The sequence below is a fragment of the Protopterus annectens genome, chromosome 1.part1 (genome assembly GCF_019279795.1).
Source record: "Protopterus annectens isolate FY-2018-M chromosome 1.part1, PAN1.0, whole genome shotgun sequence".
NCBI lineage: Eukaryota > Metazoa > Chordata > Ceratodontiformes > Protopteridae > Protopterus > Protopterus annectens.
Window position 1 is genome coordinate 816,758,456 of NC_056726.1, and position 18,116 is coordinate 816,776,571.

At 43.6% G+C, this 18,116-nt stretch overlaps 1 protein-coding gene across 1 annotated transcript in view; it reads left to right on the forward strand.

Annotated features, from left to right (window-relative positions):
- The window catches only part of TLN1 (talin 1), a 3,443,760-nt gene that overhangs the window by 3,158,996 nt on the left and 266,648 nt on the right, over positions 1 to 18,116 (forward strand). Inside the window, exons 53-54 of the mRNA XM_044078439.1 lie at positions 8,099 to 8,317; positions 15,310 to 15,321. Coding sequence (XP_043934374.1) covers positions 8,099 to 8,317; positions 15,310 to 15,321 — 231 coding nt within the window. The remainder of the gene's footprint in view (positions 1 to 8,098; positions 8,318 to 15,309; positions 15,322 to 18,116) is intronic.

Genomic DNA, 18,116 nt, shown 5'->3' on the forward strand with positions numbered 1-18,116 from the left:
TTCAGCTGCCAGAACCTTCTCGTCTGGCAGCACCTTTGGGAGGAAGGCTGGCACTTTTCAAAGAAAATTGGAGTGTTATTACCCAAGACAGATGGGTATTGGATATCGTTCACCACGGTTACAGGTTTTATTTCCATACCTTGCCTCCTTTCAAAGGCATGCCAGACATTCCTCCTATACAAAGAAAAGAGGCTCACAAGCAAATTTCTCTGTTGCTCCAGATAGGGGCCATTCAGCCGGTTCCTGTGCCAGAAAGGGGCCTAGGATTTTATTCTCGCCTGTTCCTAGTACCAAAAAGGGGAACACGTGGAGACCAATTTTGGATTTGTCTATCCTCAACACTTATTTGGACATTCCCAAGTTCAAAATGTTGACGTTACAACAGCTTTTACCTCTGCTGGGCAAAGATCACTGGATGGTAACTTTAGATCTCAAGGAGGCTTACCTTCATGTGCCTATCAGACTCAGTTGCAGGAAGTATCTGCGTTTCGAGCTGGAAATTCACATTATCAGTTCTCTGCATTGCCCTTTGGCTTATCTACTGCCCAGAGTATTCACAAAAGTTCTGGCTCCAGTTGTAGCTTTTTCAGGCTAAAAGGAATACAAATCTATCCTTACTTGGACGACTGTCTGATTCTGGCTCAAGAAAAGGACGAGCTTCTTCAGCATCTGGAATATGTGATAGCAGTGCTAAGATGCCTGGGGTATTCTGTGAACGAAATAAAGTCCAGTCTAGTACCCTCTCAAGACATGTGCTTTCTGGGTGTGAGACTGAATACAGCAGCCCAGATGGCCTTTTTAACCCTGGACAAACAAAAGAGTCTATCCCTTTACTTCCATCAACTATCTCATCAGTCCGTGCTGACTGCAAGGACAGTCCTTCAAGCATTAGGGTTCATGGCATCTTGTATTCTGGTGCTTCCCAATGCCAAACTGCATATGAGGAAGCTGCAATGGTATCTAAAAAATGTATGGACACAGCACTGCCAGGATTTGGACACTGTCATTCCAATAATACCTTGCATTCAAAAAGAATTTTGTGGTGGGATCAGGAATGTCACCTAAACAAGGGACTCTCTGTGACCCGGCCAGAGGCGAGTCAGATTCTAACGACAGATGCCTCAGACATAGCTTGGGAGCTCATCTGAATGGAAAGTGGATACAGGACAAGTGGCCTGCCAGACTACAGCATCTACATATCAACATGAAGGAGATGTTAGCAGTCCAGTTTGCATTAATGGCTTTCAAGGAGTTACTTCTTCCTGGGCAGGTGTTGATTCTAACAGACAACACAACTGTCATGTGGTACATCAACAAGCAAGGGGAACACATTCTTATCCTCTATGCAGGCAAGCAATGATTTTGTGGGAGACTGCGCTCAGCTTGCAGCTAAATCTACAGGCAAGGTTTCTGCCAGGAGCACAGAACTCCTTAGCAGATGTGTTAAGCAGGCAAATCATGGATCCCCACGAGTGGAAACTGGATCTTCATGTATTTCGCAATTGACAGTGTCCTGGGGAACTCCAGACATAGATCTGTTCGCTTCTCCACTAAACCACCAGCTGCCAAAGTTTTGCACGAAAGGTTTCATCACACAGCTTGGAAAGTGGATGCTCTTTCGTTCAGTTGGGAAAATCTTCATGTGTATGCCTTTCCACCTCTGCCTCTCCTCCCAAAGGTACTCCTAAAGGTCAGACAAGACAAGCCAAGGATGATTTTGATAGCTCCAGATTGGCCTCGGCAACACTGGTACCCATTACTGAGGAATCTGGTAAGGAAGCCTCCATGGCCTTTACCTTTAATTCCACACCTTTTGTCTCAGAGGGACGGTCATCTTCTCAATGTCAAGCTTCACTCTCTTCATCTAACAGCCTGGCATATTCTGTTTTGAACCACAGCAGGTCTCAACTTCCTCAACAAGTTTTGAATGTGATTATGGAAGCCAGTAGACCTAATAAGTGTATGCAGAAAAATGGAAGAGATTTTTATTTTGGAGTGCAGCAAAGGATTTGGATGTTTCTGAGCCTAATTTGAGTGTGGCTCTTCAATATCTTACTGAGTTATTGGACAAAGGTTTGTCTTTCTCTTCCATTAAGATTCATGCTGCAGCAATTTCAGCTCACTATGATTGTGACCCACCATTGTTTTCTCATCCTTTGTTCAAGCAATTTCTTAGAGGGCAAAGAATATAAGACCCCGAGCTCCTACTCCTGCTTGGGACCTCAATTTTGTGTTGGAGAAACTTACTCTACAACCTTTTGAGCCTCTGACTACTGCTGAATTGAAATACTTGTCATGGAAGACTGCTTTTTTGTTGGCCATTACTTCTGCAAGAAGGGTTTCTGAATTTCAGGCCCTTATGGCGGTTGTGCCTTTTGATTTTTCATAAGGATAGGGTATCATTACGTACTAATCCTTCATTTATGCCTAAGGTGGTTTCTAGTGTGGCTTTAAACCAAACTATTCATTTGCCTACTTTTTATGCAGATCCCCAAAATAAGGGGAAAAGATTTTGCACACTTTAGATGTACACAGGCAGTTGCGTTATTATTTAAGCAGGACTAGGATTTTAGGCAGTCTCAGCAGTTGTTTGTTTCTTTTGCTTTGAGTTCCCAGGGCAAGCCTGTGTCAAAACAAACTATATCTAAGTGGATTGGGTTTTGCATTGCATTCTGTTATTCCCATCATGGCAAGGAGATTCCAGCTGGGATTAGGCCTCATTCCACGAGGGCTACTGCCACTTCAACAGCATTTCTAAGGGGTGGCAACTAAGGATATTTTGGAGGCAGCTACTTGGAGTTCAGTGCATACTTTCTCCAAGCATTACCACCTTCCTCTCTATTCTAAATCCAGGGCTGGTTTTGCCACTGCTGTGTTGCAGGGCATTTTGGCAGCTCCTGCTTCATTATAGTTTAGCCATCCTCCCTTACCTCTGCTTTGGGATTCTACCCATGTGTTAGGACTGCAGCAATGTGAGATGAAGAACATAGTACAGTTTTGTACCTACCATAAATGTAGATGTTCAAGATCCACATTGCTGCAGTTCAATTTACCCCTCCTTCCCTCTGTGTTTAGGGGTGGTTGTGTGGTGGGGTTCTATTTTTGAAAATTTGTATATATTGTACATATATTAGGTACAGGAGTGTTTGGTGTTTTTTGGTTTTGGCCTTATCTTTTTAGGGTCTTCTGACATCTGGGGCAAGAAAAGACTGAGGATATGACGTCGGTCATGCGCATTTGTACCCTGACGTCCTGATGTCAGTCAAATGCGCCTTGACCGACGTCAGCCTTATACTTTGGTATTCGGGCCGACTGGGACAGCGGACTACCCAAGTGTTAGGACTGCAGCAATGTGGATCTTCGAACATCTACATTTATGGTAGGTACAAAACTGTACTTTTTGTTTCAAGAGATTTTAGAGCAGGTCCTTCTGGGGCTTGTTTTTTAATGTCATGGGAGGAGTTACTAGGAATGAGTTTAACAGAGCAGGGTGTGAATGTTCTGATGTAGCAGAGGGAACTGAATAAGAAGTCATCTCTAACTGGTAGTCATTTGGTCTTTTTAATTGTATGATAGTGGTGGTCATGCCTAGGGGAGTTAGTTGTGAAGTGACAAATTTGTGGGACAGTGCTTGAAGGGATGTGGTATTTCTTCTTGGATGCACTAGCTAAAGAGGGTAGTCCGTATTCCAGCTGGGCAAGTAGTATGCACTTAGCTATGATGGCTCATGCTGGTGGGGAAAAAGTATTCTTCCCTTATACTATGTATTCTTGCCTTACAAGGCCAATTATTGAGTACTCACATGCAGCAGCTGGAGAGACCACAGAGGTTCCTCACCAGGCGAATCCAGGGCAGGCGAATCCAGGGCCTTAAACACCTACCCTGTACAGATAGGCTAAAAGCCCTGTCCCTCTACTCAGTTTCATACAGACTCCTCAGAGGTGACCTCTGTCTGGCAAACAAAGCAATATCAGACCCCGTCTTGATGGGGCTGCTGCATATCCGCAAGTCAAGTTCCACTCAAGCAACCTGTACTCCTGACCTCAACCTGGTCTGTGATATCTATAGGACGACTTGGCGGGACAGATTTGTGTCCCAGAGACTCCCCCATCTGTGGAATAGACTCCCTGTCCATGTCAACCAGAGTTCCTCATTATCCCTTTTTAAGTGCAACCTGGATAACTGGATGGGAAACAGAAAATACACTCCTGGGATTCCACCTCTGTCCCTGCTGGACAGGGACTCTGGTGCTGATTTGTGTAAACATGAGCTAAACTCTTGGCTAGGCATATAAGGGTCTCCGGGTCAATAGCCTAGTAACCTCCTATGATAGATTTTGAGCCCAGAATAAATTCTTTTCTGTCAAGAATGATTATGAAATTGCTTCTTCATGGATAGTTTGGAGGGCCACCTCTATCTGGACTGTAGTGAGTTACTTAATGTTCATCTTTAGGTCACTGTTAACAGTTGCTTAAGCTGTCACGGTTATATCCTACCCAGGATATGACCAACCAGACAGCTTTTCAAAGTTTAAGAGCCCCTTCCACATGCTCAGCCAGGCTTCATATGTGAGACTTGGGGGGGTGGGGAATCCTTTCCCTTGCTCACACTCCTGTAGAAGTGTCTACAAATGAAATACAAAACAACAAACTGGTAACTACTTGGAGTGTAAAACGAGCAATCCGAGCACACCAACAAAAATACAAGCTAGGAGGGATACTACGACAATCCAAGAAAAGTACCAGCCAAGTCTAGATAAAAATACTAATTTAATAGAGCACTTTTGATTCAAATGTGAAACTTCATCAGAGTAACAAACCAAAGCACCGACTCGTTTTAAATACATGGCATCATCGGTCACATGACACCTCAAGGGGGGTTAAAAACTTGAATAAAAACCTTAAAATAAAGGTACAACTAATAACAATTCACATAATCGCTAAAGATTTTAGCTTAAAAATGTGAATAAAAACATTACATTGATATTAAAAAGCCTTAAAATAAATATACAACTAATAAAAATTCACATAAGCTTTAAAGGTTTTAGCTTAAGTAAACAGTTAATAGAAATATTATTTAAACATGAAAAATTAATGAACATGTTTTTGAGAAGAGGGTATCCTGAAATATTTTTATGGATATTATGGATGAGGTGGTTTCTAAGAGAGAACTTTGCACATATACCCCATGTTTGGGGAATACACATAGCTGTAATGTTATTGAGCAGTTTCCTCCTAAGACTTGGGGGACAGCTTTTTTTTTAGCACTGATAGCCTAGATTTTTCAGACATTAAAAACATTATCCAAAGGAAATGTGGTGTTTTTAGTCCGACAATACAGGGAAAAACGGTGGGGGTTTCCCTGTTATTTATAGTGCGAAGGAGAGTGTGTCTTAAGCTATTTGAATGTAACAGTGTTGGCTGAAACTACAACCAAGCAAACTGGAGGATTTTTAGATGTAATCGCTCTAGTATTTGCAGGTTTTTCTTAAGTACCGATGGGATTATTGTGGGGAACATTAATATTGGCCCCCAGTTCTATTGTACTTGTCATTCTAAGAGTATTGTTTATGCAGCTGTTTGTCAGAAATGTGCTTATTTCTATATCGGAAAAGTTAAACAGGCTTTTAAGGACAGGCTAAGGTAACATGTCTACAGTATTAGTAAGAATGACCTTAATAAAGCCCTGATTTTAAACATATTTCTGAATTCTCTGAGCATTATTTTTTGGCATAGAAACTTCACAACCTAACCCACAGGGTGTTGCTCTGGACCTTTTTTTAGAGGTTTGTAAATTTTTCTGGCAGATAAAAACAAATGCAGGAGTCAATCATGGTTTAAATGTCAGAATTTCTATTGACTGTTTATTTAAGCTAAAATCTTTATGGCTTATGTGAGGTTTTTAGTTGTGCTTTTATTTTAAAGTTTGTAATACTAGTGTAATGTTTTTATTCAAGTTTTTAACTTTTTTTTCCTTTGATGTGTCATGTGATTAATGATGCCATGCATTTGAACTGAGTTGTTATGTTGGTTTGTTATTGTGATGAGGTTTCACATTTGAAACGAAAGCTGTCGTATTAGTATTTTTATCTTGACTTGGCTAATACTTTTATTGAATAGTTGTACAGTGTCCCTCCCAGTTTGTATTTTTGGTTGTGTGCTCTGTTTGCTTTTAGTTTTATACATTTCAAGTGGTTGCAGGCACCAAGGCTTTACCCATGATCATCTCCATCAAGGATGAATTCTGGTGATGCTGAAGATTCAGGGCATGTCCACTGCAGTTTTAGAACACATACAAGCACTGACTGTAGATGTATCAAATGTAGCTTGTTATGGCTGTACAGGCATCCTTAAGGTGCAGGTACCTGGTATGCGTGAGCAAAAAGCCAAATGAGTCTGAAACACAGACCCTTGCTGTTAGTGATTTTCAGGGCAGCCTGACAGCAAGAACTCTATAGGTGATTGTAGACAGTACAGCTGTTGTGGTATGTAAACAAACTGAGGGGGGGGGGGGGCACAAGCACTAGCTAGCAGTAATAGTCTGAGAAAGAGCCCTCTGCCTGTCAGTCCTGAACACTGTAACAAATCAGGTAAGTCAAAGGTGAACAGCCATAAGTAGAGCACAAATACTTCTGCTTCCATTATCTAACCAAAGGGTGGGGAAAGACAGAAGCAGACTTTGTGTACCTCATAAAGAAACCAAATACTGTGGCAGTTTTCTTCCAACTGCCTACATGAAGAATCCTGAGCAGTAAATGCATTATCCCTTGGAAAAAGGCCCTTCTCTATGCCTTCCCACTCATCCCCCTAACCTTCAAGGTACTCAGAGGTCATAACGGATGTGGCAAAACTCATATTGGTAGCTTCTCTTGTGACCCAGGCAGCTGCTGTTTTTTCTAGTCCAGATGATCAGGAAAGGGCTGATATAAGTTATTCAGATTTATTCCCTGCTAACCTAGAAGAAAGAGTTACTGGTGAATTCCATTCTAAGCAGTCTGACCTTAGTAGCAGGGTAGTGGTCTATTAGCTTTCAGGGACAACTTTTTGGATGAAGTACTGCATTTCTTGGCTGAGGCAAGGAAGGCCTAGTATCGGGGAATTATATTTGATTAAAAGAATAGCTTTTTCCCTAGGGGCTTCAAACCCCCCCCCCCTTCCAGCCTTTTAGCCATAGGCCCTTAAATACATGGACAAGCTCTTTTGCTATTACTGTTCTGTGCTCCTGTCAAGGTCAGTTCAGAGTTTTATACTTGTAACCTAGCCTCAAGATACCAATTCACCAGTATCCTACAGTATGAAGTAGCTACTGTCCAGTTTCCTTCCCTTTCAGTGAGGGGCCAGACCAGGTTTAAATTTATGGTTTCCCATTCTTTCTTCCATGTTGTTTGAAGATGGTTAGGGATCTACTTTGTTTTACGTTTGAGATCTGTCTCATAAAAGGATTCTTTGAGGAAAGTATCTCTGTCCAGCAGGTGTTTATGCTAGAGAACCACAGGAAAACTAACACAAACACAATCCAATAGCAGGCAGCTGCACAAACCCAGGAAGGCAAACCAAAACGATGATTATCTAGAAAATACACAGTAGCTACAATACTTCACATGTTCTTTCACTTCCTAACAACTTACTGCTGTCTCCAAATGACCAATCACCCGCCATTGGTCGTTACATATATGTATATATATAAAATATATACATGCGTGTGTGTTTCAGGCTATGTTTGATCATTCCATTGTGTTTGAATTGAGTATTATAGAGGCTTACTCCTTCCTTGCAGTCATGTATATGTGATCTAATGAATGAGATAAATTTACGAAGTGTCCTGAGCTGGAGAAATCAGAAGAGGAAATCACAGTGGTTACCCATTACAGTAACCCAGTAATCCTCACAGATAAACTTACATGACTAGTGCATGTCTGTCTTTTTTTGCTTGCATGCATCTTGTATGACAATGCAAGTCATTTGGAAAGAGTTGTGCTTGTTTGTGCCTTTTTCTAGGTTATGTATTTTGGATATAGAGACTCTTTTTGTACTAATTCTGTTTGATCATTACCCTTTTATTACTTTTTTTAATTAATTCTTTTCTTGTTTCCTTTAAGGTATTCACATCTACTGATCCACCAATTAAGACCTCCACACCAGAAGAGTTCATCCGAATGACTAAAGGGATCACTACTGCAACAGCAAAAGCAGTGGCTGCTGGTAACTCATGTCGTCAGGAGGATGTTATTGCAACTGCAAACCTTAGCCGCAGAGCTGTAGCTGAAATGCTGCATTCTTGTAAGGTATTTATCTTTAAAATATCCTTCCACTGTAATGTACTCAAAAGCACATATATTGACATCTGCAGCCAGTCCGGAACAGAGCAAGTCAGTTTATCATGAATGTGGTCTCTGGAGCTCAGTTCTTTTATATTGAAATGAAAATAATGTAACTGAAGGCATAAAATATTTGATTTTATACTGATGTTCATACTAAATAATGTTATACAATAGACAACTATAATTTCCACAGAAACCAGGGAACTCTTGCAAATAGGTACCTTTGTAGAGTAACATTGTGGGTGTTTCGCCAAATTTGCAGATCTTTCAAATGGTTTGCTGCACATTGGATGCCTCCCTATCTCTCTAATCATTTGGCAACATCAGAGATGGTGTAGCTTCCTGCATGATGAGTGAGAGGGACTTGCCTGCCCAACTCAAGAAAGGAAAAGAAAAAACAGTCTTTAAATGTTTCAGCAGTGTGGGTGTTGATTAAAACTGCCTTTGTAGAAAGGGTATGCTGAGGTAGCATACATTGAAATTTTCACTGTCCATCTGTGCCCATTTTATTTGATTATTGTTAGCCACATTGAGGATATGGAATTGTGAAAAAGGCCTTAAAAGGCACAGTGAGCAGAATTGTAGGTGTCTCCAGCTTCAGGTTATGCACATGTTTTTAACAGTTCCCAGACCCACATGTTATTGCTTAAATATTGCAGGAAACATAGAAACTGTACTTTTCTGAGGAAGTGATTAGAAGACCTTTAGACCTTGGAGGCAGCCACTACTCAAACTGCATAGAGCCTTACAGATTCGTACTAAGCTTCTAGCCAAGGAGACCATTGAGAAGTTCAGCCACATCACCCAGAACTGGTGGGAGACTGTCTCCCCCATTAAGTAGATTTTCCCCACACACCCCAGCGGACATTTGCAATCACCCAGTCAGTTATCCAGGTTTGTTTTAAATGTTGTTAAGGAAGTAATCTTAATATGTAAGAGCAGTCTGTTTCAGAAACCAGTAGTTTACCTCTTTTACCAGGCCCCTTCTTGTACAGGCCAGGGACTATCTGCTTCATCTTTGCTCCCAGTTGGGGATCACTACAAATCTGGACAAATCTTAATTACTTCCATTTCAGACCTTGGAAGTCATAGCTACCCACATAGATATGACAACCAACATAGTAGTGCTGCCAGACAACAGATTGTACACCCTGCAAAACCAGGCACTAAAGGTTCTGTCCTGTCCATTGTCTCCAAACAGACTGGTTCTTTAGCTTTTAAGATTGACAGTGGCTTCTGTCACCCTCATCCCTCTCACCAGTTGTTACATGGGCGTTCTGCAGTGGACACGTGAAGTACAGTGGTCCAAGTGTAAACCCTCGGGTTTTCTGATTAATCTGACGAACATTTGCTGGACACACACACTGTGGTGGATTCAGTCTCCCAAGGTGTCTTGAGGCCTTTGTTTTGTATCCTTCCCAAAATACAGATACTAACCAGCTGAAAGAAGGGGGAATTATATGGGGAGGATGGTCCAAGGTAAGTGGTCTCCCTCAGAGGCTTGTCTCCACATCAGTGTTCTAGAGATGAGAGCCATTCTACTAGCATTGAAGATGTTCCAGGATGTCCTCCCTCTTGCAGTGATTTCTATCCAGATGGACAGCATGTCAGTCATTTGGTACATCAGCAAATGAAGAGGACCATATTCCTATTCATTATGTAGAGAAGTAATGAGAGTGTGGCATTAGGCGATGGTTTCCATTCGCTTTCTGGTAGCAGTGTATATACCAGGGAAATCCAGTGTTCTGGTGGACATGTTGAGCAGCTCTGTCTTCCTGCCTCACAACTGGTCCCTCAATCTGACAGTGGAGTAACAGATTTTTTTGTCGATTGGGCTGGCCATGTTGTGATCTTTTTGCTTCTCCTCTTAACACCAACCTGTTCCCCTCAAATGGGGAGTCACCAAGGGGTGACCTGACGCACATTTGCCACCAACCCTGTCCCTACTTTTCTCAGGGCATTCTCCTTACTCCCCTGATCCCAAAGTTTCTGAAGAAGGCATCGGAAAGGAAGATCAAGGTCACCCACATTGCCCCATTCTGGCCCTGTCAGGTGCGGTTTCCCTTTCTCTGGTCTCATTTGATTTTCCCCACCCCCTGGGTGCTGGATCACAGTCCAAGACTCTCTCACCCTTCCAGCATGCCTCATCTGGACATTCAGGCCCTTAAGTATAACTGATTGCTTTCTCCACTTCCAGGGATGGCTCCTCAGTCTAGGCTGTCTTCCCTGTTTACTTCTGCCCAGAGAGCACGTATCAGAAGAATTTACAAAAGTAAATTGGAGATTTTTGATTTGGGCCTCCCAAAGGAATCTGGATCCTTTTTTAGCTCCTGTCCCTGCAGTCATAGATTTTCTGGCATCCATTTTGCAGGCTGGGACCGGTTATCCTAACATTAAGGTCCTGCTAACATCGATTTCCAATTTTCATGTTGGAGAAAATCGTGTGACATTTGCTTCTCTCAGACTTGCCAAATTATCCATGAGGGGCGCCTTCCTTCCGAGACCTCTTTCTTGGGCTAGGACTGTTTTGCTTCTGGCCTTGTCCCAGCCTTCCTTTGAATCTGGTGTCATGGTAGACATTGAATTTTTGACTTGGAAAATGATTTTTGTAGAGGCAATAACTTTAGGATGGATAATATTAGAGCTGCAAGCTGCCTTACATATTTTTCCACAAGGATAAGGTGTCTCTCAGAAAGTACAGTTTTGTACCTACCATAAATGTAGATGTTCGAGTGCTAATACAGCTGCAGTAATCACAGATGGGTTCACTGCCGTCAGGTGGGTCCTCAGTCGGCCGAATTCCAAAGTCTAGGTCCGGCGTCGGTTGTTGCTTTCTTTCCTGACGTCAGTGCGACAGGGGTATACAAGACACAGCCGACGCCATTTTCTTCAGTCTTTCTTGCCCCAGATGTCAGGTGCCCCCAGAAGGAAGGCAATACATAAATTATATATATATATATTCATGCAATGCAATATAATCAAAAATCAGTATTTGCAAGCAAATATACCATAGAAGGATAACCCAGTCAGGTTGTATGAGGAGGGGTTAGCCCCTAGGCCTTTACCAAGAGGGGAAGGAGGGAGGGTAACCTGTACTGCAGCTGTATTGGCACTCGAACATCTACATTTATGGTAGGTACAAAACTGTACTATGTTCATCGTGCATACAGCTGCAGTAATCACAGATGGGTAGAATCCCAAAGCTACGCACAGGGTGGTAGGCACTAGGTGGAACTGGGATGAGCCAGAATGCTCTGCAACACAGCAGTGGCAAAGCCTGCTCTAGTTTTGGAGTATAAAGGCAGGTGGTAGTGTTTGGTGAAGGTATGCACAGAACTCCAAGTGGCTGCCTCCAAAATATCTTTGGTAGGAACTCCTCTGAGGAAGGCTGTAGAGGTAGCTGTGGCCCTGGTGGAGTGGGATCTGATGCCTGAAGGGACAGATTTTCCATGAAAGGAGTAAGAAAACCGTATGCAGTGGCCTATCCATTTTGAAATTGTCTGTTTGGTAACTGGCTTCCCTTGAGCTCCTACAGCATAGGACACAAAAAGTTGTTCTTATTTCCTGAAAGGCTTTGTTCTGTCCAAATAATAACGTAGCTGTCTATGGAGGTCTAAGGTGTGTAGCAGTCTTTCCCCTTTATTTTGAGGATTGGGGTAAAAGGTAGGTAAGTGTATGGCTTGATTTAAAGCTACCCTGGATACCACTTTAGGCATAAAAGACGGATTGGTTTGAAGGGAAACCCTGTCCTGATGGAAGATGAGAAAGAGCTTCACAGCCATGAGGGCTTGTAGTTCCGAAACCCTACGAGCTGAGGTAATGGTCAGAAGGAAAGCTGTTTTCCAGGACAAATATTGCAAATCTGTTGAGGCAGCTGGTTCAAAAGGAGGCAGTGTTAATTTTTCTAGAATGTAATTAAGATCCCAGGCTGGTATTGGTTGTTTCCTTGGAGGTCTTATATTCTTAGCCCCTCTGAGGAACTGTCTTAAGAGTGGGTGAGAGAATAAGGGTGGATCAGTGTTGAATTCTGCCGAAATGGCTGAGGCATGAATTTTTATGGAGGAAAATGAAAGTCCACTGTTCAGCAGCTCAGCTAGGTACTGTAATATCTGAGGCAAATTCAGTTTTCTAGGATCCTGCCTTTTTTCTCATTCCAAGATCAAAACCATTTCCATTTTGCGGAGTAAGACTTTCTTGTAGATGGCCTTCTGGCCTCCAAAATGATATCCTGCACCTCTTTGGAGAGCAGGCACTGTTGTGGTGTTAAGGAATTTTCCATGCAGCGAGATTGAGTGTTTTCAGCTGACTGTGAAGAGTTTTGTAGTTGTGTTGAGTCAGTAGAAGAGGCATTAGAGGTAGAGACCAGGGAGGAGTATGCGTTAGGCTCCACAGGAGTGGGTACCAGTGTTGTCTTGGCCAGTCTGGAGCAATCAGTATCATCTTCGGTCTGTCTGCTCTTGCTTTGGGAAAGCGTAAACTGTCCATGCTGCCCAACTGAAAGAAAGGACGTCCACTCTCCAGGCCTTTGGATGAAAGGTCCTTGAACAGAACTTTTCCAATTGATGATTTCTGTGGGAGGCGAAGAGATCTATGTCTGGCCTTCCCCACGCTTGGATTATCTTTGTAAACACTTGAGGATGCAACTTCCATTCGTGTGGATCTGTCATAATTCTGCTTAGATTGTCTGCCAGTGTGTTTTCCAAACCTGGCAAGTACTGTGCTTGAAGTTCGATTTGCCATTCCAGAGCCAAGTTCCAGAGTGACATGGCTAGTCTGCACAGGGGGTATGAATGTGTTCCTCCTTGTTTGTTTATGTACCACATTACTGTGGTGTTGTCTGTTCTTATCAATAATTGCCCTGGATGCAGGAGGTCCTTGAAAGCTGTAATTGCATTTATCACTGCTAGCATTTCTTTTTGATTGATGTGAAGGTGCTTTTCCTTTTGGGACCATTTGCTCTGAATGCACCTGTCTGTCATGTGCGCCCCCCCAGGCATAGTCTGAGGCGTCTGTTGTGATGACTTGATTTGCTTGAGGCTTGCAGAATGGAAGACCTGTGTTTGTTTGGCATGCTTGGGCCCACCATAGAAATTCCTTTTGCAAACATGGAATTATTGGTATTATTGTTTCCAAACTGTGGCTGTGTTGAGACCATAGGTTTTTTAGGTACCATTGAAGTTTCCTCATGTGCAACTTTGCATATGGGATTAAAAGAATGCAGGATGCCATGAAGCCCAGAGCCTGCAGGATTTTCCTTGCAGTGAGCCTGGTACAATTTGCTAGTATTTTGAAGTACTGAGTTAGTTGCCCCTGTTTTTCTGGCGTGAGATAGGCCATCTGGGTGTTTGTGTCCAAGTTGGCATCCAGGAAAGTTATTTTCTGTGATGGTGTTAGCCTGGATTTCTCTTTGTTGACTGTGTATCCCAGAGAATTCAATAACCATGTTACATAAGCCAAATGTTCCAGAAGTGTGTGCTTGCTGTCCGCTTGGATCAGGCAGTCGTCCAAATAAGGGTAAATTTGTATCCCTTGAAGTCTGCAGTAGGCAATTACTGATGCCAGGCATTTCGTGAATACTCTGGGCGCAGTAGATAAGCCAAAGGGCAATGCAGAGGATTGATAGTGGATTGAACCTGCAAGAAATCTGAGGTATCTTCTGCAGCTTTGTCTGATTGGGACATGCAGGTATGCCTCCTTGAGGTCCAATGTTACCAGCCAAAACTCCTTGCCCAGCATGGGAAGAAGCTGCTGTAATGTGAGCATCTTGAATTTTGGTACGAGTAGAAATGTGTTTAGGATGGATAAGTCCAAAATGGGTCTCCAGTCGGTTCCTTTCCTTGGTACCAGAAATAGTCTGGAATAAAACCTTGGCCTTGTTCGTGAGTAGGTACCTCTTGAATAGCTTTCATGTCCATGAGCTTTGAAATTTGTATTTGTGCCTCTGCCCTTTGATTGTGTGGCAGGTTTGGCATGCCTCTCATTTTGGAAGAGTGTGAAAATGAAATCTGTAGCCTCTGTTTATAATGTCCAGGATCCATTTGTCTGTTGTGATAATATGCCAATTTCTTGTAAATAATGCCAGCTTTCCTCCCAAGGGTGCTGCCAGCTGAGACTTGCTTGGCATGAAAAGGAGGGAGTCATTGGGTTTGTTTTCTGTATTGTTGTGCACTGTCTTCGCCACCTCTTGGTGCTGGAGTTTGCCATTGTCTGCCTCTATATGATCCTTGAGATTGTCCTCTGCCCTTGTGCCTGTATCTACCTCTTTGGGGCTTGTCCGTGGCTGGAAAGGACCAGTTTTTAGAAGGCCAATTTCTGCTAAAACGTGGTGGTTGAACCTGTAGAAAAGCTTTGACAGTTTGCATAGATTTAGCTTTTTCTTCCATTTTCCGTAGTATCTCCTCAGCATTAGTACCAAATAGTACATCCTTTTGTAAAGGAGCATCTAGTAGTTTAGCTTTAACATGATAAGGCAAGATTTGTTCCCTAAGCCAGGCATGTCTACAAATGACTGATCCTGTAACAGCAGCTCTACTTGAGACCTCTAAGGCATCATAGCCACATTGTAAGGTGTGTTTACCCACTTGTTCTGCACTATGCATCATATCCTGCAACTCCTTCAAATCTGATTGTTCAGGTTGAGACATTTTATTTCTTAATTGTGATAACAGAAACTGCTGATATTTAAGCATATGGAACTGACAATTTAAGGCCCTCATGGCTAGGGTGGCTGAGGTATATACCTTTTTTCCCCACCTTTCTAAGGCTCTAGACTCTCTTTCGGAAGGTAGTAGATTCTTAGCTGTAGAGGCCTTCATTCCCTTGGGATCTTGAGAAATGGTTTCAGGGTCAGCATTATGGCTTTTGTAAAGAAATTGGTGAGAGTTAGGAACTCTGTAGTACCTATCAGGCTTGACTGGGGCAGGAGGCAGGGAATCCGGATTAAGGCAAGCCTCCGAGTAAACATCATCAAGTATGTCCCAAGACAGGAGGTATCGCCAGAGGTCTGTGTTGAGGTAACAAAAGAAATTCCCCAAGTCTTTTCTTGGAATCAGAAAAGTCTTGGCCTTCCCAATGGAAGTGTTCCCTCAAGGTGTGCAAGGTTTCACCAAAAGAAAAATCCTCTGGGGGAGATGCAGAAGGAATGGACTGCTCTGCATCAGAATCTTCAAAAGGGGAGTACGAGCGTTCCTCTACATCAGAATGTTCTGAAAAAATGGAACCCTGGTCAGAAGAGGGAGAATCTTCCTCCACTCTGGGTCTCTTGTCTGGAGGGGGTTGGGAACCCCTGATAAGAGTAATTAAATCCTCAGCCATTTTTAGCATCTGCTTTTTAGGCATGGGGCCTGGGGATGGGCCCTGTGCAACAGGCGTCTTGGGATGCATGGCTGATTTGGACTTAGCAAAGGCCTTAATGGAAAAGGAAGATGAGGATCTAAAGACACCATGGGTGGAAGTGGACCTGTCCACATTAGGAGGCTCAACACTCACAGTGGCTTCGGTGGTTGTAGTCTGGGTATGGGCCGAGGTACCTGCGGTCTCGGTTACAGAAGACACCGTCAAAGAAGTGTCGTCGGTAGTCAGGGGCTGCATAGGCGTCTCGCTGAGAACCGGACCACGTGTAGCCGGTTTTGGTGTGGTGTCAGTGGAGCCCGCGGGCCTCGCGTGTCGGTCCTTGTGTTTTTTGGACAAAACGGTAGTCGGAGTCCCCGACATTTTATAATCAAAGGCTTTACCAAAAAAGTGTTGGGCGAACTCCGCCCGACGCTTAATAGTGTGTTTATTGAAAGTAGCGCAAAAGCGACAGCCCGAGACGTCGTGGTCTGGGCCTAAACAAGGTATGCAGAAGGAATGGAAATCCTTATGCGGTATTTGCTTCCCACAAGAAATACAATTGTTAACTTTGTCTGACATCGGTCTGAGGCAAGAAAAGTTTCCCCAACGGGGTACTTAGCTTTAAAGAAGACTTCGGTTTCCAATTTTTCGTAAATTCAGGAGCTGGCCGACTGGCACTTGCGAACTGCTTCTGCTTCGGGCACCGCGCGGCAAAAAAGACTGAAGAAAATGGCGTCGGCTTTGTCTTATATACCCCTGTCGCACTGACGTCAGGAAAGAAAGCGACAACAACCGACGCCGGACCTAGACTGTGGAATTCGGCCGACCGAGGACCCGCCTGACGGCAGAGAACCCATCTGTGATTACTGCAGCTGTATGCACGATGAACATCCAGTCCATCCTTTGTCCCCAAAGGTCTGAGGCCTCACTGAAGCAGTGCATTAATTTTCCATTTTTCTTCTCTAATTTCTCCACTGAAGGGGCAATATATGCCACACTTTCTAGATATACTTCGCCATTTTTTTCTACCTCCATCATACAAAGTCCTTCAGGAAAATGGATAAAGTATCTGTTTCCTTTTCTAAAGATAAGATGGGCCAAAGAGTTTCCTTAGCTAGATGGCTGTCAGACTGTATCTCTCATGCCTGAATAGAAAAAGGCTTGACCCTGCCTAAACCAGTAAGGTCTCATTAATCTAGATCTGCCTTAATTGATAACATTTTTGTGGCAGACATTTGGTTGTGTTCACACATTTATTTCTCATTGTAAGCTGGATTTGATCTTCAGGAATAGGGTGGCCTTTGGTTCAGCCATTCTCCAGAATATCCTCACATGAGACCACCCCAAGGTCTAAGTAGCTGAGGACTTTGTCCCATCCATGGAGGAATGGATGGAAGAGACATCAGATATGAAAGTTATATGTTCACTGTAGTGATAGAGCTGTGTTGTCTCCTTCTGTCCTTCATCAACTTCCTGCTCTCCTTCCCTCTTCCATTGTATGGAAAATAGTTCCCTTGGATGATGTCCTTCAAGGATGCATCTGCAGTCCTTACAAATGGGTTGTCCTGTCGTCAGGCAGCCCTTCAGTCGGCCGGATTCCAAAGTCTGGGTCTGGCCTCGGCTGGTGTCGCACTTCACCCGACGTCATAGCTGCAGTTATTCGGGTATAAAGGCATCAGCCGACGCCATTTTCCCCAGTCTTTCTTGCCGCGTGGCACCCGAAGCAGAAGCTGTTCGCAAGTGCCGGTCGGTCAGAACCAGAGATTACTACTACCGAATACTACTTCGAAGACTTCTAAAAAGCTAAGTACCCCGTTGGGGACTCTTTCTTGCCTCAGCCGATGTCAGAAAAAGTGAATAATTGTTTAACTTGTGGGAAACAAATACCTCATAAAGATTTCCACTCTTACTGCTTACCTTGTTTAGGCCCAGACCACGACGTCGCAGCTTGTCTAGCCTGTGCTTCTTTTAACCGACGGACGCTTAGACGTCGGTCGGAATTTGCTGAGCAGTTTTTTGGCACTGATTTTGCTTATATTATGCCGTCGGATCCTCCGACTTCTCAGATATCCAAAAAACGCAAGGAAAAGGACCGACACTCGCGGTCCGCGGTTTCGGCCGAAACCGCGGTTAAGCCAACCACGAGTGTCTCGGTTTCGGCTGAAACCGAGCAAGCGGTTCTTCCTTCAGCCGAAAACATGCCTTCTACCGAGGCCTCTTCAAACCTGGTGGAATCGGCTACTGAAATCCATCCTGTGGTTGCGGTTTCTCAGGAATGATCTGATACTATTCCCTTGGATATCTCAACTCCTGCACGTGGAGCTGCTAGGCCTCCTGCAGCCATGTCCATTAAGGCCTTTGCCAGGGCTAAAGCAGCTAAAGCTACAAAAACTGTGCCTGTTAAGACCCCCTCTCACAGGCCCAGCTCCAGTTCCCAAATGCTTTCCTTGGCAGAGGATCTTAT